General features: G+C 55.7%; 1 protein-coding gene across 2 annotated transcripts in view; it reads left to right on the top strand.

Moving 5' to 3' along the window:
* Positions 1-23962, top strand: part of NCKAP1L (NCK associated protein 1 like) — a 92089-nt gene that overhangs the window by 22973 nt on the left and 45154 nt on the right. For both annotated transcript variants that reach the window (XM_030546195.1, XM_030546194.1), the window contains exons 4-16: positions 864-920; positions 1808-1950; positions 2272-2362; positions 11492-11629; positions 12057-12105; positions 13063-13219; positions 14436-14492; positions 15214-15310; positions 16206-16315; positions 19580-19712; positions 19933-20014; positions 21165-21223; positions 22914-23059. In XM_030546195.1, coding sequence (XP_030402055.1) covers positions 864-920; positions 1808-1950; positions 2272-2362; positions 11492-11629; positions 12057-12105; positions 13063-13219; positions 14436-14492; positions 15214-15310; positions 16206-16315; positions 19580-19712; positions 19933-20014; positions 21165-21223; positions 22914-23059 — 1319 coding nt within the window. The remainder of the gene's footprint in view (positions 1-863; positions 921-1807; positions 1951-2271; positions 2363-11491; positions 11630-12056; positions 12106-13062; positions 13220-14435; positions 14493-15213; positions 15311-16205; positions 16316-19579; positions 19713-19932; positions 20015-21164; positions 21224-22913; positions 23060-23962) is intronic.

Below are 23962 nucleotides of genomic sequence, written 5' to 3'. Positions count from 1 at the left end.
TTGGTTGAGACTGGCCAGGCTTCTGCACCAGTCCCAGGAGGCTCAGCTCTGGGGAGACAGTTGGGGCCCCACAGGTGGTGCAAAGCAGAGACTGCCCAGAGCTGGAAGTGCACTGGGGTCTGGCCAGGGGGCAGAGAGGAGCTGGCGGGTGGGGCTGGGGGCGGAGAGGAGCTCTCAGCCAGCTGGCAAGCAGGTCGAGAAGAGCAAGTAGTGGGTGGGGGGGAGCCAGCGGCTGGCAGGGTCTTGGGGTGCAGTGCAAGCGAAGCAGGCCGGGGGCCCCTTCTGAGCATGGGCCCAGCTCCATGGTGCCACTGTAAACCCGGGACTGAGGAGGGTAAATCCGTTGAAGAGTGTTGGATGCCCAGATGCTTTGCTCATGGGCACACGTGGGGGATACTGGACCCAGCTCTCACTTGCTTTGCACCAATCTGAGTCAGTTCATGAGGGATGGAGCAGCTGCTGCTTAAACCTGCTGCCTGTGTCATGGAGCTGCCTGGGGCTGTGGCCAGCCCCATGGCCTTAGCTTCCACGTGAGCGCTTCCCATGGCTCATTCCAGGCCAAGAGTCTGCATCCCTGCACCCTGGGCACAAGTTACACCAGGGCCTGTTGCTCCTGGAGCAGAAGAGGGCATTGGGGAGACTCTTTACCCTATTGTAGGTGCCAAATCTCGGGTGAGGAAGCCACCTGCCCTCCTTAGCGTACCCAAGGCTTGTACGTGTGTAGCGGAGCCCTCCGCCCCTGCTGACACAGCCATCTGTCCTAGAATGCCGGGCCCGGTGTGGGGCTGCTGGGGCTTAGCCTGAGGGAGGGCGAATCACTGCTGGGGGCTCTTAGGTGTGACTGACACAGCTTCCCTTGGCAGGACCATGTGTACGAGCTGCTGAACACCATCGATGCCAGCCAGTGCTACTTTGACATCGTGAGTCCCTTCAGGTCCCCTGGCTGCAGCACATGGGCAGGGGCACAGCAGGCTGCGGGGGTGGTGCATGGACAGGGGGCTGCAAGGGCAATGCATGGGGAGGGGCACAGCAGGCTGCGGAGGTGGTGCATGGACAGGGGCTGCAAGGGGCGGTGCGTGGGCAGGGGCACAGTGGGGACAGACTGCTGGTGTCTCTGCTTCCCTGGAGAGGCAGGAAGATTGTAGGGATGATGCACTGGTCTGAGAGTCAGGGGATCTGGCTTTGAGTCCCAGCTCAGCCACAGATCCCTGCTGTGACCTCTGGTTAGATCCTCAGGTGCTTGGCTAGGCACTGTCCCCAATGGTGCCCCCAGCACCTGCCATTTTCTCTCAGCCTCTCTGGGCGCCAGCTGCCCACTGGCAAAGTAGGGATAATCCTGAGGGTAAGTTACCAGAGAATGGGCTGGCCTCTCACTCTGTGTCCATGCAGCACCTGGGGCCACGATCGCCGGTGGGCCCGTAATGCACCGAGCACTGTCCCACCCTGTGGGGGCTGCTGTTCCCCCAGGAATGTTGTCCAATACCAACAGCCAGCAAGGCTGTGTTCAAAGAGCAGCCTGGGGCATGCTGGGCTGGGGAGTCCCCACCGCATGCCTGGCTTTGCAGCTCTCCTCTCTGCAGGACCTTCCATCTCCATGCGCTGCATGCATTGCATTGCATTGCAGGGCACATCCCCTCCAGCCGGGGGCAGCACACACATGCCCCCTGCCCCATGCACATGCAGACACACCTAGAGCAGGGCTCATCCCCTCCAGCAGGGGGCAGCGCTTGCACATGTGCACACACATATACACACACACGCTAGTGTTCCTGGTCACTGACACCCCCCACTATGCTCTCCCCCACAGCACGTGAACTACGACCTCACCAAGAACTACCTGGACCTGGTGGTGACCTACACATCTGTCATCCTGTTGCTGTCACGTATCGAGGACCGCAAAGCCCTGATTGGGATGTACAACTGTGCCCATGAGATGATCCAGGGCAGCGGGTGAGAGGGAACTGGGGGGAGGGGACTGAGGGGGGTTGTGCAGGAGAGGGTGGTTCACACAGTGCTGGGCTAGGCCACCCGGGATCCCTGCTGCAGGGTATGTGTGGGTCAGAGGGCTCCAGGGGGCAGTGTACAAATCCCAGAGGTAGTGCCCATGTGGAAGAGTGAGGTGCACTGGCAAAGCCAGCAAGGTCATTTGCCATGAGGTGCACGACCTAGGCATTGCATTGCAGTTTAGGGAGGGGTGCACAACCCAGGCATTGGGGGACAGTTTGCTGAGGGGGCATGAACCAAATCTCTGCCCTTGCTGTCCCCATGCAGGGACCCCAGCTACGCTCGGCTGGCCCAGATGGTGCTGGAGTATGACACCCCACTCAAGAAACTCACAGAGGAGTTCGGGCCTCACACCAAGGTGAGTGACACTGGCAATGGGCTGTGCTCATGGGGGGAGGGGGTGGCTGGCACTGCTGATAACCACTGGGCACAGCGAGGGGCTGTGGACCGGGGGAGGGGGTGGCTGGCACTAGTGATATCTGCTGTTCCCAGCTGTCACTGCATGAGAGCAGAGTCTGGGCTGCACGCACGCAGGGCCGGTGCAACCATTTAGGCAGACTAGGCGGTTGCCTAGGGCGCTGAGATTTGAGGGCACCAAAAAGCGCCCTCAATTTTTTTTTTAAATGGTTGAGCAGCCGCTGCTGCTGGGACAGAGAGGGAGTCTGAGCTGCCGCAGTCATGCCTGCACGACCGCCCGCAGGCACCACTTATCACTGTTTGGAATGGTCAGTGTCCCCCTTAGAAATGCTAACAAGCTTATTCAGCGAAGTTTTGATGTACTGGATGCTATTAGATCGTCAATTAGGCATCAATGAGATAATTTAAGAGTAAATGTCTTTTTGTCTGAAGTACCACTGAACACTAATCTGTCCACTGCCCTCTCCCTCCTGTGTTACTGCTTGAAGCAGAATCCTGGGTAACAGTAACGGGGATGCTGGTAAAACCTTTTAAAATATTTCCCCTTTATAATGCCACATTTTTAATACAATTTTAAAATTAGATCCCATAATTTCAAGGCATCAGTTTCCCCATTTGGACAATTACATTGCAATTGTCGGCATGAACATCATTTTAAAGCTGGGTTTTGAAAATCTAATTTAACTTCAAAAATTAATGACCAAAAGATGGGCACGTGAAGTAAGGTAAAAGTAATTAACCGAGGGTCTAGCATTCACTCCCAACACCGCAAAAGAGCTGAGGGATTTCCAAAGAACTCTGACACCGCTACGGTGTATCATTCAAATGTGAGAACATAGTTACTACAGATAATAAATAATAAGTTACCTGGGTTGGAAATAGATCTTTGTGGAAGGGAAAGCAGGAAACTTGTCTTTTTGATTACAGACTTATTTTGCTTCTGGATCCATTAAAATCATAACTGATTTTTTGGGAGAGAGGATGTGGGGAAGAAACTCTTTTCTCTACTAGGTTTGTTTATAGGCAGCTGAAAAGAAAAGTTAACTGGCTTTGCACAGAACTGAAACCTAAAGGTCTCTCCTCCCTCCTTCTCTACTCTGACCCCTCTGGGCTATTCCAAGTTAATTGTCATCTAATTGCCCAGCAAAGAAAGAGATAGTGGCAGCAATTAGGCATAGCTCCCACCAGTTCAGGAGTCATTAACACAGTACAAAGATATGCTGCATGCTTTACAGGCACCCAGGCCTAATGAGGGACTGGGGGCAAGAGGAGCAGGGCTGAGCCCCTAGGGAGTGAGCCGCAGAGAGCCAGTGCCCAGGAGGCTGAGAGGGCAAGGGGCTGCAGGGGCATCCCCACTGCTATTTAAAATGCAGATCCCACAGTGGTACCTCCATGGGACAGAGCCGGTTCCTCACAGAAGCTTCTGTTCAACAGCTCTTCCTTCTGCAGCTGCTCTTTGTGCTCAGCTCCATCCATGGCAACTGAACCCCCTGTCCTGACTGCAGCCAACCCCTCATCCCCTCCCCTGCCTCCAGTCAGCCCCACACCCCTTCCCCTGCCTCCAGCCAGCCCCTCACCCCCTGCCCTACCCGCAGCCACCCCTGCTGCACCCCCTGCCCACAGCCAGCCTCACACCCCCTGCCCTGTCTCTAGCCAGCCCCACACCCCTGTATCCAGACAGCCCCTCAGCCCCTGCCCGCAGCCAGCCCGGCACCCCCTTCCCTGCCTCAACCAGCCCCCACCCCCTGCCCTGCCTGCAGCCAGCCCCTGCTGCACCCCCTGCCCTGCCCACAGCTAGCCCCACACCTCCTGTCTCCAGCCACTCCACACCCCCTGTCCTGCCCACAGCCAGCCCCTCACTCCCTGCCCTGCATGCAGCCAGCCCCTGCTGCACTCCTTGCCCTGTCCATAGCCCCACACCACCTGTCTCCATCCAGCCCCTGCTGCAGCCCCTGCCCTGCACGCAGCCAGTCCCGCACCCCCTGTCTCCAGCCAACTCCACACCCTATCTCCAACCAGCTTCGCATCCCCTGCCCTGCCCAGAGCCAGCCAGCCCCACACCCTGTCAGGTTATTCAAATATTTTCATTAAATATGTAGGCTAAATAATGAAATTAATAAATTTTCAAGACGAATATGTATGAATTCTAATGAACAATGCCACATTATGCAGTATTCATTTTTGAAAGTTTATAATAAGCAATGCTCTGGGGGGAGGGGTGGGGGCAGAGGGCACAAGGTGGAAGTTTCGCCTAGGGTGCAAAATATCCTTGCACCGGCCCTGGATGCATGGTCCTGTGAGAGGGTGCCCCCTGCCCGCCCCAACCCCTGGGCTTTTCATTGGGCCCCTGCCCCCTGAGCCCCCTGACCCCTTCCTTTCCGCAACCCCATACGACTGCACACCCTGCAGCTGATTCGTGCTGAACCGCACCTAGGGAACAACTCTACACGCGCGTGCTGCACACAGTGCACTTCCTCACCCTTGTGTCCCACCCCGATACCAAGTGGCTGGATGAGGAACCCCGGTGGTCCAGCCTGTACTTCATCTTGGTCCCTTGGCCTGCCAGGGACATTGGTTGGCTACTCCTTCATGGAGCTTTGAGCACAGGTGGGTACCTGGCGCGGCTCACCTCCATCCTGACGCCTGTCCATTTTGCAGCATGAGGGAAACCCTGACGCTCACCTATCTGCAATGTGCCAGGTTGCAGCCCCTTTTCCAGCTCCTTCAGAACCTCCTGCTGAGGTTCTGGCTGCACTTTTCTCCACACCTCTTCATATACACACACCCTGTCTGCAGCCCCACGAAGTCGCAAGACCTCCTCAGCAACCTCCTCCTGGTACTGGCCAAAGTGCTTGTCTACAGCACCAGGAGGGGGTGCTCTGCGACTGTGGGTCCTATTTCCATTCCTCCCTCCAGCTTGGAACTCTGGGACTGCTGTGCCCCCTTTGGTTTCGGCAGCCTGGGAGGTATAGAAAGTCACACCTCCCCCCTTAGGTTACTGCAGGAGGGTTGGTCACTGACTAACTCAAAGGCAGTTTGTGTTATAGTTCTCTTGGCATCCAGCCATCAAGGCCATGACGTGGTGTGCCTCAGTTTCCCCATTCACACACAGCAAACCAGATTTGTTATGGTTTCTTTGCTGTGATAAGCTTTAAATCTGCTTACAGGTATTAACTGAGAACTAGCGTTACCATAAGCCACGGGTGGCCAACGTGAGCCTGAGAAGGACCCACAATTTACCAATGTACATTGCCAAAGAGCCACAGTAATACGTCAGGAGCCCTTGATCAGCCCGCCCCCTGCTCCCACCCACCAGCAGCCCCTCCGATCAGCACCTTCCCTTCCCTCCCCATCAGCTGTTTCCGGCATGCAGGAGGCTCTGGGAGTGAATGGGGAGTAGTGAGGGCACAGCAGGCCCAGGGGAGGGAGTGGGAGGGGGTGGATTGGGGCCAGGGCCTGTGGGGTTGAGCAGTGAGCACCCCCTGGCACATTGGAATGTTGGCACCTGTAGCTCCAGCCCCAGAGTCGGCGTCTATACAAGGAGCCGCATATTAACTTCTGAAGAGCCGCATGTGGCTCCGGTGCCCCAGGTTGGCTGCCCCTGCCATAAGGTTTAATGTCAGTAACAAAATTCTTATCCCAAAACTTAACATTAATACCAATTAACACCTCCTGTTCAGATAGTGTAGTATGAGGTTAGTTTGTTCGGTACCCAGGGTATCCTTTGACTCTCTCCCGTGTAATCAGTCACTGGCTTTTCTTTCCCTCAGCGTTCCCCTCTGTGTGGGCTCTTAATTTAATTACGTTTCTAGGATTTTAATGTCTCAGGGTCTGGCCAGATAAGGGTCCAGGTGGATCCTGCACACTGGCTGACCCTTTGGGGGGCTACCTCCCAACCCCAGGACTGTACATATGCAAAAAATCCAGTTTCCTTTCTGGGGTTACCCAGTGTTTTCCCCTCCCAGCTCTGAGTCCTTCCCTGCCCCCTAGAGGGCTGTGATCTGTGCTCTCCGGGCTAGGTGTGTTTACTCTTTGATCAGATTCAACTTTTCTCAACAGCTCTCCCATAACTGTTCCCTGTCTCTCACCAGCCTAGGGGAATATACCCTCTTCTCTGTCAGTTGGGTTATTTCTGCTCTCACAAACTACCACCTGGCAATTTTCTGGTATCAACTTCTCTGCTGTCACAGGCATTGGAGCTGCATCTTGGTTTAAAGAGACAGTTAGGTTTCAAACACATATCAGAAATAGCATCCTGAAAAACTGGGACCTGGATTGGAGTACCTTCCCCTGCCCCTTTCTCTATCCCTGAGAAGTCAGCTGTGTGACTGTTCCCCTCCAGGAGGTCAGTTACACAGTTCCTTCTCAAAACCTGCGTCACAGGCTGAGTGTCTGGATGCACAGATGTTGACTCAGACATCCAGTCCTGGGCATCCTCTCCCAAGTGACCAGTGAAGAGACATTCCTGTACCCCCACTATTTCTTCTCCAGTCTCCTCCTCTGGGCCCCCTCCCAAGACACATTTCTCTGTGCTCCCTAGGAAGGGGTCCCCTCCCTTGTTCAGCTGCAAAACTCTGGACAGTTTCCTTAATCACTGACAACACCTCTCCTGCCCCTGCACTTGAGGGCATGTTGCCTTCTGCTGGAAAGGAGCTAGTCTCTGGCCCTCCCATTCTTGGAAGCACCCTGCTTCCCTGTGTTACAGAGTCACCGGAATCCTCACCCTCCTCAGTGGTTTCTGAGATCCCCTGCCCCTTCTCTGGGCTCTCCTCTGGGACACACTGCTCTCTGCTCCCTAGAGCCGGGTTTATCTCTGGTTCAAGCTGCAACTTGCTGACAGCTAACAACCTGGATAGTTCTCTCCTGGCCGGCATTACACCCACATCCCTTCCTGATGTGGTGTTGCCTCCAGCTGCAGTGCAGGAGTTGGTCTCAACCACCCTCCCACCTGGAAGCATGTGGCTTCCCCCTGCTGCAGAGGAATCAAGGAGACTCTCTTCCATTCTCTCGGTAGTTCCTGAGACCTTACCCTTTCCCTTGGGGATCCCAGCATAAAACTCATTCTTGCTGTGGGTAAATACCTCAATCTGAGGTACACAGAAAAAATCATTACCAAGAAGCAGGTCGACTAGGAGGTGTTCCACTACCCCCACTCTCAAAACACTTTCCAAATCTTCTCACACCACATGGGTTTTAGCTAGTGGTACAAGGAATCTGCTTTCACGGACCCCACAATCTCTGCCATTTGGCCAGGTAACATACTGGCCTTTGAAACCACACTCTGCTTAACCGGAGAGATCTGGGCCCCTGTATCCCTCTGCCCCAAGTACTCCCTGCCATTAATTTCGATAATCTTAGCATGCTCCATATCTGGTTCTGCAGAGGCTAACCTCACAAAACCAATATGATAGGTTTCAATTGCTTGGGGGGTTTCTGAGTTGAGGACAGCAGAACTAACATGAGCTGTTGGTTGCCTGCTTCCTTCTAGCACCGGGCGTTTATGCCTCAGATGCTGGTTGGACTTACATTGATAGCACTTTTTGGGCTCTCCTGCTCTTACAGGATGTTTGGGACAAGGGTTAGAGGAATGGTTTTGGGGAGATGAGTGCTCCGCCTCCCAGCCATCCTCCCTCTTGCTAGGGATAAAATGGGATCTTCCCTTCTCACCAGCTTTAAACACCTGTTTCAGTGGGTTGTTTTCAATAGACACCTGGATCCATTCAAAGGCATCAGCAAGAGACACCATCTCATCCACAGACTTTACATCTTTGTCCCATAGACGCTGCTTTACATCAGCCTTACACGTGTCTAGGAAGTGCTCTTGAGCAACAAGATCCAGCATTCCCTCAAAGCTTGTAACACCTTTGCCCCTCACCCACTTTCCCATCAAATCTTTCATTTTGTTCTCATATTCCCCATTACTCATACCAGTATCCCTCTTAACATTTCTAAATTTAATGCTGTATGTTTCAGGAGAATCTGAAACCTTCGCAAAAGCGTGTTTTTAAATTTACAATAGTCTAAAAGCATCCTCAATAGGCATTTCATTTAATACCTTTAGAGCTTTACCAGTTAATTTTGCAATCAGGGCAGGAACTCTCTTAGCCTCAGGGATCTCATGCACTGCACACAGCCTTTCAACGGTGCTCAGATATTCAGCAATATTGTCTGCCTCATTGTATGCAGGATATAAATGGTCCCAATTGTGGATTTTTGGAGTGATGGGAATTGCTGGGACTGGTGGATTCTGGTTCTGCTTCTCTAGCAGGTTCACTTGGTGTTTTTGCTCTCTCTCTCTCTCCTTTATCTCCAGTTCTTTCAGGTCCAATAGTCTCTGGTGCTCTCTTTCCTTTTCCGCAACCTGCAGCTTCAAAAGCTCTTGCACAATCGCTTCACTGCTTTCACTCATTTTCCTGATTTTTCTGTCCCTACTTCCCTTGCCCAAAATAAGCAAACAGAAAATAAACCGGTAGCCTCCTCCTGACTCTCCTTAGTCACCACACTTAAAGCCTTCACTTAAAATCTTTACACCAGTGTACGAAGTGCAAATCTTGCTCAGTACAACAAGCTGTATATTTCACTCTGCTCGCTGCGCCACTGCGATGAGATCCCCGGGGTGCAGCCTGGGACCGTGGGACCACTGTGCCCCCTTAACTCTCTCCACCCTGGGCTGTCTCTCACAATGCCTTGTTAGTGACCAGCAGCAAACCCCTCCAGGTGCTGATATCACTCAGCACAAAAGCACCCACCCCACACCCAGCTAGATTGCATAGATGCTCCCAGAGCCACTCATAAATCACACAGAAAAAGGGACCAGAGCCAAATCCCCACAGCTCCCAGCACTGTACCCCAGGAATATACCATCTTGCACTGCTCCAGACAAGCAATACAGATTTATTAATTGGTTCACCACTTCATTAATGGAAAGTGGATATACACTAGCCTTTGCAAAACCTGAGCAGATTTGCCCTACACTTCATACAAACTCACTGGTAAAGATAAACAATGAAACATATTTATTGACTGTAAAAGGTAGCTTTTAAGTGATATTGAGTGATTGGCAAAAAGTCAGTTAGTTACCAAAAGAAAAATAAATATAAGCACACAGTCTAAACTCTCAATCCTATTAGACTGGGCAACATCTAGCTTAAGCAGTTTTTCTCGCCCCACTGGATATTGCAGTCCATAGTATACAGATTTCCTCCTTGAAATCTGGGCCAGTCCCCTCAGCTGGAGGCTTCAGAGTGTCCTTGATGCCTGCAGCATAGGTGGGTGAAGGAGAAAGACCCAGCATGTCTGCTTTATACCTCTGTCTACTCTATCTGTCCATCCTGCCTCTTTTATACCCTCAGTCCATGTGCTTGGGGAACACAAGTCCAGTCCAGTCCAGGCATGTCTGGGGGGCACTGCTGAGTCTCCAGGTGAGGCTGAGCAATTCCCCTGGGTGTGGCCTCCATGCAGGTGAATCACTGAATTGTAGCTCCCTTGCTGGACAATGGTTATTGATGGGTTGTTTGAACCCCCCCCCCCCCCCCCGTTGTTGGTTACTTTCCTTGCTGTTGTTTCTGGGGAGCTAATATCTGGTTGATTCCCCAACTTACAGCATGTTTTAGTGACCACCATACAACACACTTCTCGTAACTTCATATGCATTAATGATACACATATATGGATAGAGAAATGACTTTCAGCAGATCATAACCTTTCCCCTGATACCTTACAAGGCATGCTTTATACGATTATATGAAAATGAAGAATATGGGGGTTACAGGACGCTTCCCCAAGGTATAGAACAGCTGTTCTCAAACTTTTGTACTGGTAATCCCTTTCACATAGCAAGCCTCTGAGTGCAACCCCCCCTTATAAATTAAAAACACTTTTTATATATTTAACACCATTATAAATGCTGGAAGCAAAGTGGAGTTTGGGGTGGAGGCTGACAGCTCGCAACCCCTGATGTAATAACCTCAAACCACTCTGAGGGGCTCTGATCCCCAGTTTGAGAACCCCTGCTATAGAATGTAACAGACCCCCACTCCCGACTCTGTTCTTCCTGAGTTGTCCCCTGCATTCAGTTGGACCCTGGGTTCAGTGGCTCCTCCTGTAAGGTTTGGGGAGGGGTCTTTAGATCTGGACAGGCTTGTGCCCACCTGCCACCTGGAATTCAATAAGGCACAGCTGGCATGCAGTTGTGCCAGCCTGGCCTGGTGTGCATGTGTGCTTATGCTGATGGTGCATGTGCCGGGAAAGGAGACCAGCTTCGCCGCGGTTTGCTCTCGCGTTCCCGGAGCCACCCAGCAAACCGCAGGGAAGGAGACCTGCTTGCTCGGGGTTCTGGGACCGAGAGAGCAAACCGGGAACGCCGCGGTTTGCTCTCTCGGTCCCGGAGCCAGCCAGCAAACCGCAGGGAAGGAGACCTGCTTGCTCGGGGTTCCGGACCGAGAGAGCAAACCGGGAAAGGAAACCAGCTTCGCCGCGGTTTGCTCTCTCGGTCCCGGAACCCCGAGCAAGCAGGTCTCCTTCCCTGCGGTTTGCTGGCTGGCTCCGGGACCGAGAGAGCAAACCGCGGCGTTCCCGGATTGCTCTCTCGGTCCCGGAACCCCGAGCAAGCAGGTCTCCTTCCCTGCGGTTTGCTGGCTGGCTCCGGGACCGAGAGAGCAAACCGCGGCGTTCCCGGTTTGCTCTCTCGGTCCCGAACCCCGAGCAAGCAGGTCTCCTTCCCTGCGGTTTGCTGGTGGCTAGGGGCCGGACGCTGCTTGTGGGGCAATGTGTGTGAGACCGGAGGTGTGGTATGGACAGCTCCTGGCTCGCTCCAGATTCGCAGCCAGGGGCAGCTGAGATCTGAACCTGCCCCAGCAGGCCTGGCCCGACATCCAGCCCCAAACCTAGCTCCACATAATGCTTTATGCCTGGCCCTAGGCCCCCTATGGTGCTATCCTCACCTGAGAGCAGCACATGGTTACGGGCCCATTTCTGGCCCCCAGCATTCCTTCTAGGAGGTTGTGTAGTTGTAGCTGTAGCTGTTGTATTGCTGCTGCTGCCCCTGCTAACTTCCCCCTGCCCCCTCCAGGCCGTGACCAGTGCACTTCTGTCTCTCCATTTCCTCTTTGTCCGGAGGAACCAGTCGGCCGAGCAGTGGCGCAGCGACCAGCTCCTGAGCCTGATCAGCAACTCGGCCACCATGCTGAGCCCGGCCAGTTCGGATGTCGTGAGTCTGGCCTTCCGGGGCCTGGGGGTGCAGAGCTCAAGGGGTGTTGCCCGCAGGACACTGTATGATGGCTCTGCCCGCAGCTGGCTCGCCCAGTTGAGGGGATCCCAGGGGACTGGGACAGACCCCCACCCCTTGTCCAGCAGTGTAGGGACCAGTGTAGGGACTCCCAGCATGCATGGCCGATCCCTGTCTGTGGGGAGCGAGGGCAGTCGCCATGCCAGGGTGCCTCTTGGTGCAGCCATTCAGATAGGACTCGGTGATCCCAAGTGCTTGGCCATGGGAACTGGGGGGCTGGGTCAGCTCACAGAGGGCAGTGAGAGTCAAGAGCCAGGACAGCGGCTCTGCCCCAGTGTCCGTTCCTAGTGGCGAGTGGCTGGGAAGGGCCGTGGAGAGCAACGCTGAGGAACGGCCACTCTCTCCACAGATGGCCTGCGAGTACCTGTCACTAGAGGTGATCGAGCGCTGGATACTGAGTAAGTCACTCTGCACCTGGTGGGAAGGGCCCTCGGGGGGGCCCATACCCCACCTGGCATCCACCCATCCCCATACGCACCCTTCACAGTACAAGGCCCCCAGTGTGGTGGGCAGGCAGTTGGCAGGGAAGGGTTAACACTCATCACATCACCTGCCTGGTCCTGCGGGATCAGGCAGGTCCCACCTCTGAAAGTTACAAGCACCAGAGACCAGAGAATGCCCAGCCCGGCCAGAAGCCTGGCCCCGGACCCCTGCCCAGCCCTGACCATTACCTCACACTAGCAGCCCCAATCTGGGGCCTTGGTGCTGGGGATCGCTGCCCCTTTTGGCCCAGCAGCACCCGCGTCTGCTGACCTCTGGATGCCTGGCAGTGCCAGCTTGCCCCCTGGTGATGGGAGGGGGCAGGATGGGGAGTTGGGGTTGGCGGCTCCTTTGTGCCCCTTGTACCCCTGACATCCCCCTCATTACGCCCCTTCCCCTCCTGTACCCTTGTGCCCTTCACCCCTGCCACCCATGCCCTGCCAGATACTGTATCCCTGACATGCCGCACCCCAGGGTCCCTCGCCCCCTGCCGCCCCAGCCCCAATGCCCCTCATCCCTGCCGCTTCCTCCCAGTGCCCTGCCATGCACCTGCGACCCCAACCCCTGTGCCTCCTGACCCCTGCTGCCCCAGCCCCTGTGCCCCTCACCTCTGCTGCCTCCTTCCTGTGCCCTGATACCTACTGTATGCCTGTCATGCCCCACCCCCGGGCCCCTCGCTCCCGCTGCCCCAGCCCCTCTGCCCCTCGCTCCTGCCACCTTGCCCCTGGTGCCCCTCGCTCCTGCCACCTCCTCTCCTGACCTGCCACGTTCTGCACCCCTGCCATGCCCCTGTGCCCCTTGCCCCCCGCCGCCCCACCCATGTTCCTCACCTCCCTGCTGTGCCCCTGACCCCTCCCCTCTGCCCCTCCCTGCAGTTGGCTTCCTCCTGTGCCACGGCTGCCTGAGCTTGAACCCGCAGTGCCTGGAGCTGTGGAAGCTGGGCCTGCAGGGCTCGCTCTACATCAGCCTCATCCGTGACGATGCCCTGCAGATCCACAAGGTCACGGAGGAGTTCTTCGGCAGTCTGAAAGGGTAACAGGGCGCTGGGGGGGCAGCAGGTGGGGGGTGCTAGCATGCGTGCGGACTGGCATGGGCATGGAGAGTGGCTGCCGGGGTAAGGTAGGTTGGGGGTGGAAGGCAGGTGGTGGGGACAGGGGGGCGTCTGGCAGGGAGACGGAGCATAGCTGCTGATGGCAGGTCAGTGGCCGGGAGGCAGTGGGCAGCTGGTGTGGGTGGGTGGCTGGTGAAGGTTGGAGGAGGATTCCCATCAGACCCAGGGGAAGGGCAGGGAGTGCCCTAAGTGACTAGTACCGTGTCCCGGCTCCCAGGATCGGTGCCACACCCCAGCTTTGGGACAGGCCCTTGAAGGGACCCCTTTAATGTGCTGGACCCCAAGGTGGTCTCACTTTCTCCAGGGCAGCCATGGGGCCTCCTGAGACTGACCATCGGGGCTCCAGCCCTCCTGCCCCACCCCGGGAGCTCTGCTCAGCAGCTCCCTGAGCCAGGCTCCTGGTGCCGCTGAGTCCCCTCGTCAGAGCCGGACGTCCCTTCCCCATCTCCCCCAGCCCAGCTGTGTCCCCTGGAGCCCAGTACTGCAGTCCTCAGCAGAGCGACCCAAAGGGGAAAGCACAGGCTGACCTGGCCAGGCCGGGGCCCCAGGGAGCTCCTTTCTCAGGCCTCGTGTCTCCCTCTCTGACTTCCTTCCTCCCTTCCTCAGCCCCCAGGGGCTGGGGGTTCCTTCCAGCAGCCAACACTCAGTGACCCACCTCCCCCCGCCCAGGCCTGCTCTCCAGGGGAGCCTGCTCCTCCCACTTGGCCCTGGGCATGAAGTGTCACTGTCCTGCTGACTGGACTTTCCATTGAGATGGGTCAGCCTCAGCCAGACTTTTAGTGACCTTCAGGGTCAACTAGCCAGGCAACCCTCCCTCCCTGCCTCATCTCTTAGCCAGCCCCAAGTGCAAACTTAACCCTTGTTCCCTTCACAGGGTAGCAATGCACAGTCTGGGGGAAACTGAGGCACGTACAGGCGTCAAAAATATTACAGAAAATTCCCACTTTATCACATGCAGCAAAGTCTGTGCTGGAGTCCAGTGGGTTGGGGATGGTAGGGGGCCGAGCTGTGCTGGAGGCTGTGCCATGGGCTCTGCTTCAGGTGGCTGCACAGGGGGCTGTGCTAGGGCTTTGCCGGGGCTCAGGGCTGGCTTGGGGCTGCCCTGGTGATCAGCACTCACTCTTGCCCCCTCCGCAGGTATGGGAAGCGGGTGGCCGATGTCAAGGAGTGCAAGGAGCACGCTGTGGCGCACAGGTAAAAGATGCCGAGGCCTTGAGCACCATCCACACCTGGGTCCTGGGTCATCCATGGGGATGGGGGTTAGTGCCTGTGGTGGGGAAGTCCCCTTGGCACTAGTCAGTGCCCATTGCAGTGTGGGCAGGGCAGGCGTCCAACACGCCTCTGCTAACACACAGCACCTCACGCTGCTCCAGTCCTGCTCCACTGCCCTACCCATGCCCTCAGTCGCCACCCCATAGTCCCTGCTGTCCCAGCCCTGGGCTCCTCCACCACCGCCCTACCAGTGCTTCCAGTCCTGCTCCGCAGCCCCTGCTATCCCATCCCTGTGCTTCCTTCCAGCTCTGACAGTGCCCCCAGTCTCCTCCCATGGCCCCTGCTATCCTAGCCCTGGGTTCTCCCCCAGCTCTGACAGTGCCCCCAGTCCGGCCCCACAGCCCCTGCTATCCCAGCCCTGGGCTCCCCCCTAGATCTGCCAGTGCTTCTCAAGCCTGACCCATGGCCCTTGCTGTCCCAGCCCCACACTGGTTTCAGGGATGAGAGATATTTGCCCCTCATTACTCCCCTGATGTGGCTGCCCCACCCAACCGCCCTGCATGGCCCTGCTGTAGTCGCATCCACGGTGGAGTGAGCAGCCTTGGACTCCCTGGTGCTGGGCTGGGCTGTGGGGTGGGCATGGAACTGGGGTGGGGGTGGGCAGTGCAGTGTCCAGCGCAATCACCTGCCCCCCCTTGCACAGTGGCCAGTTGCACCGGAACCGGCGGGCTTTCCTACGCAACGCAGTGCGGGAGCTGGAGGCGCTGCTGAGCGACCAGCCGGGGCTGCTGGGCCCCAAGGTGAGGGGGCAGGGCGGGGCTGGAACTAGGAAGGGGGGAGTGAGCGTGTCTGTGTGCATACGTGTGCATGTGTGTGAACATGTATGGTCACTGTGGTGCCATGTGTTTTTATGTCCAGTGCCCCTCTGCCCCACATCCTGCCGGTCACACTGACAGGGAGTGCTCCGGTCTCTGCCCTGCAGTTCCAGGTCTGGAGGGACAAGGGGTCTCACCCGATGGTCAGACCATGCAACGCTCCTCCGGTTCCAGCAGTTCCAGACGGCTGGCCAATCTCCCGCTGTGAGGGGGATGCAGCACACAGCGTGCTCCCTCTCATCTCTTGTTCAGTCCCAGTCAGTGTCTGAGCCTCAGGCCCTCGGCCGAGATGTCCCCTGGGGTTCCTCTGTCTTGGGTAGGCTCAAGGATGCATCTTTCTTGGGCAGCGAGGCAACAGGTTCAGCCCCGGGCTGTTCCTTGTCCCCGGCCCTGTGACAGGTTTCTCCCCCTCGGGTTCGGAGCCTAATAGCCCACGTCTCCCACAGCTCAGACATAATTTCCCTTACCAAGGTCTGGCAATACCAGGACAATCAGCTAGTTCTTAGCTCTCAGCAGAGCCCCCCTCGTCCCTCTGCAGTGCCATAGGGAGGAAATGGTCAGACACAGACATAATCTACCCGCCAGGGCACGTGTGGGCCTGCCTGCGTCGCGGGGCCATGCCGTGAGGTTTGTTTCCTCTCCATTGCCCCTGTGAAGTGATTCCCCCCATCCCAGGTAGCCCTGAATGACCCCATGCCCCTGGCTGCCCGTGAGGGGAGGTTATTTGGCTCTGATGGCCCCTCCCCTGCTTGCTGTCTGGTTTGCGGTGGTGCCTGTGAGCCCTGCCTGGAGATGACCGCACCGATCTCTGCCCTGCCAGGCTCTCTGCGTCTTCGTGGCGCTCTCCTTGTGTCGTGACGAGGTGAACTGGCTGGTGCGTCATGCTGAGCATGTCACCAAGACCAAGACCCCTGAGGACTACGCCGACAGGTCAGGGCAGGGCCAGGCTTGCAGGAGGCAGGGTGGGACTGGCGAGATGGGACCTGGGGTGTCCTGGGCAAGGGGTGGTGGTCCAAGGTGAAGTCTGGTTGTCAGGGAGTGGGGGGTGGGGACAGGCTTTGGGGTGGTCTGGATCCTCGGGGTGGGCCAGACCCTGGGTGGGTCTGGTTCTGGGTGTGACAGGCCGTGGTGGGTCTGTCAGGGGCAGGCTAGTCCCTGGGTGGGTCTGGTTCTGAGTGTGACAGGCCGTGGTGGATCTAACTGTCAGGGGCAGGCCAGTCCCTGGGTGGGTCTGGCTATTGGGGCTGGGGGACCGTGAGGGTGCCTGGCTCTGCTTGGGGGAGGGACCGGCACTGGGGGGGTCTGGCTCTGTGGGCGGGATCAGGCACTGGGAGGGTCTGGTTCTGTGTGTGGGGGGAATTGGTGGGGGCTGGCTCTGTGTGTTGGGCTAGGCCCATTGTGGGGTCTGGCGTGTAGAGGGGGAGGCACTGGGCAGGTCTGGCTTTGGGGAGGGGAGGCAATGTGGGGGGGTGTCTGGCTCCTTAGGGGGACAGGCCCATGGTGGGTCTGGCTCTGTGCGGGGTAGGCACTGGGAGGGTCTGGGTCTGGGGTTGGGGGGAATTGGTGGGGGCTGGCTCCGTGTGTGTGTTGGGGGGGTAGGCCCATTCTGGGTCTGGCGTGGATAGGGGGAGGCACTGGGCAGGTCTGGCTCTGGGGAGGGGAGGCAGTGTAGGGGGGTGTCTGACTCTTGAGGGGGACAGGTCCATGGTGGGTCTGGCTCTGTAGGGAGTAGACACTTGTGGAGGGCCTGGTTCTTGAAGGGGACAGGCACTAGAGGGGGTCTGTCTCTCGGGGGGGGGGAGACAGACACTATCCACTGTGAGACATGGGAGGCCGTGTGGTCCCCATGCTGAGTGGGGTGCACTGGACCCCTGGGCCCCCTGGGCAGAGGAGAAGGTCAGGGTCTCTGCTCAGGGCCCCGCAGCATGGGGGCGTTGGTTTGGAGGTAGGAAATTGAACCAAGTGACATGGCATTAATTTGTGGCCCTGGTGACAATCCTGTGCCCAATTCAGCCAGCAGCGCGTGGCCCATACCCTAGCACAGGTGCGGCTGCTGCAAGGCCCAAGTGGCACCCGCTCTGCCTGGCGTTGCCTGACAGGATGTGGGCCAAGAGCGAGCGAGGGGAGATGGGAAATTGTTACACCAATTATATTAGACCAGTAAAAAACCAGCAGGATCTTATTAAAGGGGACAAGACAAAGATGCCACATTTATTATGATAATTTGATTTATGACTAATAACTAATATCTTAATTCTTATACACACATTATACCTAATACCTATACACACACACACACACACTCACATTCACATTATACCTAATACCTATACACACACACACACACACACACATTCATTAGGTGCCATTTGGGGATTGGTCCTGCTTTGAGCAGGGGGTTGGACTAGATGATCTTCTGAGGTCCCTTCCAACCCTAATAATCTATGATTGTATGTACAGGTGTTCTGCAGCTGCTGCATAGTTACCAGTCCTGAAGATAGCTTAAGTTCATGGCTTGATTTTGCAGCTTGGGTTTGTAGCTTGTGGCGGCTAACTGGCCAGGAAAGCCGGCACAAGGCCGAGCTGGATCTCTGTTGGGCAGGCACCGATGTTCTTCCATGTTGGCAGCAGAATGTTACCCAGAGTCTCTCATCTCACCCTTCTTTTTTATAGGCTTTTAGTTTGGATTCAAAGTCTATAGGTCTTGCTGTGTCACACTGCCTCTGGGTTTAGATTGATCACCCATCAATTGCAGGCGTGACTTTCAGCCCTGAACCCGGCTTTGATCTTCCTTCTGTTGTTCTGTTGTCCTTTTTTTTTTAGGGTGGATGCTTCTTACTTTGTTTAGGGCTGTTGTCTAGGTCTTCAGCCATTGGTATTTGAACTTTATCTCATCAGGACAGGCTGGGGCTGGAGATTGATTCCGTCATTCATGCATACCTCATTCACACATCTAAACTAAACTAATAAGATTACAGCAGATTTGCAAAAATGAAGGTTGGAGGAAGCTTTTACAAAATGGAGTGAGTGTTTTAAAATGGGGTTTGAATTACAGTATGGAACAGAAGTTACAGTGTAGGCAAGTGTAGTGAATGGTGAACAGAAGTTACATTAATAAAGTGAACAATTAAAAACAATTTCATTTATCAGTTCTACAAAATGACCCCTGCGGGGAAGAGGAGACACTGTGGATCCTGCCCTGGGGGTTGGGGAGTCGGCATCCCCAGCACTGCAGGCCAGACTGCTGCCAGGAGAGCTAAAGCAGCTCCCTGTAGCACTGGAAAATACTCTAGTGAAACACTGCAGGTTCTCCGTGGATTATCTTCACACAGAGCAGGTCAAAGGGCGACTGGATCACAGTCCCTAGTACCTGCCGCCGGGGAAATGGAAAAGGGTGCATTTAGGCTCCTCAGTCTAGCAGACAAACGTCTGACGTGCTCCAGCGGCTGGTCGCTGAAGGCGGCCTGCGAGCTGATTTTCAGTGGCATTCACGCTGCCCTGGCCACCAGTCTGGGGGGCTCTGCATTTTAATTTAATTTTAAATGAAGCTTTTTAATCATTTTAAAAACCTTATTTACTTTACATATAACAATAGTTTAATTATATATTATAGACTTATAGAAAGAGACCTTCTAAAAATATTAAAATGTATGACTGGCATGCGACACCTTAAATTAGAATAAATAAATGAAGACTCGGCACAGTACTACTGAAAGGTTGCTGACCCCTGAGTTAGACACATTCAGGCTGGAAATAATGAAATCAGGTTACCCAGGAGTGGGGGGGGGGTTCTCCACCGCTGGCAATTTCGAAAAGGTCTGCCCGAGTTCGAATAGGAATTAATTTGGGGAAGTCCTGTGGCCTGTGGTACTCAGGAGCTCAGACTCAGTGGTCAGAGGGGTCCCTTCTGGGTGTTGAATCTAGAGGGGAACGCTTGGCTGGTGGGTTGGTCAGCACTTCTGCGTGGGGGCATGGCAGGAGTCCCATGGCACTGTGGTGGGCACGGGGCTGCCCTGGGTACCCTGTTTCCAGCTGGAGCTGTCAGATTCGGATCCAGCCCTGCCCGTCCCCAGGTGCGGTGATATGAGGGGAGGGTTGTGGGACTGGTTCCCCAGTGACTCTTGGCAGCAGGAGCCCGGGTGCAGCACTGTCTCCCTCAGAGGAGCCTGACCCAGCCCCTTGTCGCCCCTGCAGTCACATCGCCGAGCTGCTGTTCCTCATGGAGCAGCTGCGTACCCTGGTGCACAGGCATGGCCCAGTGATCCAGCGCTACCACGTCCAGTACCTGGCTCGCTTTGACGCCCTGCTGCTCAGCGATATCATCCAGGTATGCCGAGGGGAAGGGCTCTGAGATCCACGCAGCCAGGACCCTGACAGTGAGACATGCGACCCTGGGAGGGAAAAATTCCCTGGGGCTTGGGAGCCCTGCACTAGCCAGCCCCATCTCTGGGCAGGAATGCTGCCATCGCCATGGGCTCTCCACACCCCAGAATGCGCCTGTCCCGCTGCTTGCGAGAAGACCCCTAAGCTGTGCCCATCTCTTTCAGAATCTGACCGTCTGCCCTGAGGAGGAATCCATCATCATGTCATCCTTCGTCAGCACCCTGTCATCTCTCACCTTGAAACAAGGTACGCAGGTGCCCCAACGGCTCCCTGCTGTGCCCAGAGCAGCAGGTCCCTCCATAGGGTGTGCACATGCCAGGCCATAGCTCCAGCCCAGAACATAAGAACATAAGAACGGCCATGCTGGGTCAGACCAAAGGTCCATGTAGCCCAGTATCCTGTCTTCAGACAGCGGCCAATGCCAGGTGCCCCAGAGAGAATGTACAGAACAGTAATCACGAAGTGATCCATCCCCTGTCGCCCATTCCCAGCTTCTGACATACAGAGGCTAGGGACACCATCCCTGTCCATCCTGTCTAATAGCCATTGATGGACCTGTCCTCCATGAACGTATCCAGTTCTTTTCTGAACCCTGTTATAGTCTTGGCCTTCACAACATCCTCTGGCAAGGAGTTCCACAGGTTGACTGTGTTGTGTGAAGAAATACTTCCTTTTGTTTGTTTTAACCTGCTCCCTATTAATTTCATTTGGTGACCCCTAATTCTTGTGTCATGAGAAGGAGTAAATAACACTTCCTTATTTACTTTCTCCACACCAGCCATGATTTTATACACCTCTATCATATCCCCCCTTAGTCATCTCTTTTCCAAGCTGAAAAGTCCCAGTCTTATTAATTGCTCCTCATATGGAAGCTGTTCCATACCCCTAATCATTTTTGTTGCCCTTTTCTGTACTCTTTCCAATTCCAAAATATCTTTTTTGAGATGGGGTGACCACATCTGAATGCAGTGTTCAAGGTGTGGGTGTACCATGGATTTATATAGAGACAATACGATATTTTCTGTTTTATTATCTACCCCTTTCTTAATGATTCTCAACATTCTGTTAGCTTTTTTGACTGCCACTGGCGCTGCACATTGAGTGGATCATTCAAATGAGTGGAAAAGTGGGCAGCCCGGATGCCTGGTTCACCACCCCCTCCAAGGCCCTGTCTCTGCCCCTGCCGCTGGGGGCAGGAACACAGAAAGTAGGGTTGCCAATTTTGATTGGATGCATTCCTGGAGATGTCATCACATTACATAATCTTTAATTAAAGATTAATCTTTAATTCTTGGAGACCACAATCCTGGAGGGTTGGCAACCCTAGCTCAGAGGGGAGAGCCCCCCGCCCATGGGGCTGCTGACGCCTCTCTAAAGCTGCTTCTCTTTCCTGCAGTGGATAAAAAGGAGAAGTTCGACTTCTCGGGGCTTCGCCTGGACTGGTTCCGGCTGCAGGTAACTCCTCTGCCAAATGTTTGCATCCCCATTAGGGGCTGGGCATCTGCCAAGGGTGCACATACCCCACCCATCCCCTGCCAGGCCCACACCAGCAAAAACTCCCCTGCTCAACCCACTGCCAGGCCTGCACCAACAACCCCTCCCCGGCCAGATCCCTGCCAAGCCTGCACCAGCAAGCCCTCCCCTCCCCTGTTCAGCCCCCTGACAGGCTGCAACCGGCAACCCCTGACCTCCCGCACCCAGACCAGTCCCCGACTAGGGTTGCCAACCCTCCCGGTTTGGCTGAGAGTCTCCCTGAATCAGGCTTCATCTCCCACAGGCAACTGAACCAGTCTGGGAGATTTTAGGCTGCTAAAAGTCCGGTCAGTGGTACACTGGGGCTAAGGCAGGCTCCTTACCTACCCTGGCTCCGTGCCGCTCCTGGAAGTGGCGGGCATGTGCTGCATCCCCTAGGTGGAGGCAGGGCTAGGGGGTCTCTGCGCACTGCCCCCGCCCTGAACAGGAACTCTGTAGTTCCCATTGGCTGGGAACAGGGAACTGTGGCCAGTGGGAGCTGTGGGGGTGGTGTCTGCAGGCAGTGGCAGTGTGCAGAGCCACCTGGCCATCCCTGAGCCTAGGAGCTGCTGCTGGACATACCACCGCTTCCGGGACCCACATGAGGTAAGTGCTGCCCGGCCGGAGCCTGTACCCCACACCCTCTCCTGCACCCTAACCCCCTGCCCCAGCCCCCTCCCCTACCCACTCTCCCTCCAAGAGCCCAGATGCCTCCTGCACCCCAAACCCTTGCCCCAGGCTCAGCCTGGAGCCCCCTCCCACACTCTGAACCCTCGACCCCACCCTTCAGCCCAGAGCCCACACCCACTCCCACACCGCAACCCCCTGCCTCAGCCCGGTGAAAGTGAGTGAGGGTGAGGGTGAGGGAGAGTGAGCAATGGAGGGAGGGGGCTGGAGTGAGTGGGGGCGGGGCCTCAGAGAAGGGGTGGGACAGGGAGCAGGGCAAAGGCATTTGGGTTTGTGCGAGTAGACCAGGGGTGGGCAACCTATGGCACGTGTGCCGAAGGCGGCAGGCGAGCTGATTTTCAGTGGCACTCACACTGCCCGGGTCCTGGCCACCAGTCCAGGGGGCTCTGCATTTTAATTTAATTTTAAATGAAGCTCCTTAAACATTCTGAAACCCTATTTACTTTACATACAATAGTTTAGTTATATATTATAGACTTATAGAAAGAGACCTTCTAAAAATGTTAAAATGTATCACTGGCACGCGACACCTTAAATTAGAGTGAATAAATGAAGACTCAGCACACCGCTGCTGAAAGGTTGCTGACCCCTGGAGTAGACAGTTGGAAACCCTACCCCCAGCCACACCCACATCAGCTCTGCTCCATTTCTGTTCACTAGTTAGGGCCATGGCCTGGCTCTGGGCTCCTCTGCCCTGGGAGCAGCCCCTGCCCAGCCACAGGCCCATGGGAAGGACAGCTGGGAGCGGGAGCTGGTGGAACCGCTCCTGGCGGGGCTCGACCTCGGAGCCGGCAGCACCAAGCACACAGCGCCCTGTCCTGGCAGCTAACAAAGTCGCTCTGCTCGACTGGGGGAGCTGCAGGGCTGATGGTGGGGGAGTGGTGATGTGGCTGCCCCAAGCCCTGGGGCTGGGCTCTTTCTCACCCCCTTCTCTGCCTCCCCCAAGGCTTACACCAGTGTGGCCAAGGCCCCCATGCAGCTGTGCGAGAGCCCAGACGTGGGCCGTGTGATGAACCTCATCATGTTCCACTCCAAGATGCTGGACTCACTGGAGGAGCTGGTAGTGGAGACTTCGGACCTGTCAGCCTTCTGGTGTGTATGCGCAGTGCCCAGCGTGGGCAGGCCAGCACCGCCCGGAGCCCAGGGGCCAGTGCTGGGCCTGCCTCAACCCCATCAGTGCCTCAGTTTCCCCATTGCACCATTTGGTGCGGGAGAGGATCTGCTGCCCTCAGAGCCATGGTGTGAGGCCTGTTCACTGACTTTTCTGGGCAGGAGTTGCTCTGGGAGCACTGGACAGTCAGATGGCGGGCAGGAAGAGTTGGTGCAGCTAGCCCAACAGTATTGCTAAGGCTTGGCTTCTGGCCCTGTGCTTGGCCCATTCAGACCCATGCCCCCCAGAACCTGGCTCTGATCTAGGGTATGAGGGACTGAGATGCAGCTGCAGAGGGCACAGCAGCCAGTGGGATCCAGGCCTTTGAACGACGTGAAGGGGCTGAAGTGGTGCTGCTCACATGGAATCACATGCACGCACACACAAACACAGAATTACATGTACATGTAATCACAAACACACACAAACACAGAATCACACACATACAAACGGAATCACGCACATGGAATCACGCACATACACACAAACATGGAATCACATGCAAATGGAATCACACAAACACAGAATCACATGCACACACCTACATGGAAAGGCAGATGCACGCACACACAAACACGGAATCACACACACCTGGAATCACACACATACACACAAATACAGAATCACACACAGAATCACATGCAAACACCTACATGGAAAAGCACATACACACACAGACAAACATGGAATCACATGCACATGGAGTCGCACATGCAAACAGAATCACATGTGCACGGAATAACACACATACAGACACACACAAACATGGAATCACATGCACACACCTACATGGAGAGATGTGTTCGAACACAGAGACTCTTTCTGCCCCACCTGTGCTGATGTGT

Source organism: Gopherus evgoodei, unplaced genomic scaffold, assembly GCF_007399415.2.
Source record: "Gopherus evgoodei ecotype Sinaloan lineage unplaced genomic scaffold, rGopEvg1_v1.p scaffold_42_arrow_ctg1, whole genome shotgun sequence".
Lineage (NCBI taxonomy): Eukaryota > Metazoa > Chordata > Testudines > Testudinidae > Gopherus > Gopherus evgoodei.
Note: the sequence above shows the minus strand (reverse complement) of the source record. Positions and strands in the feature narration are given on the sequence as shown.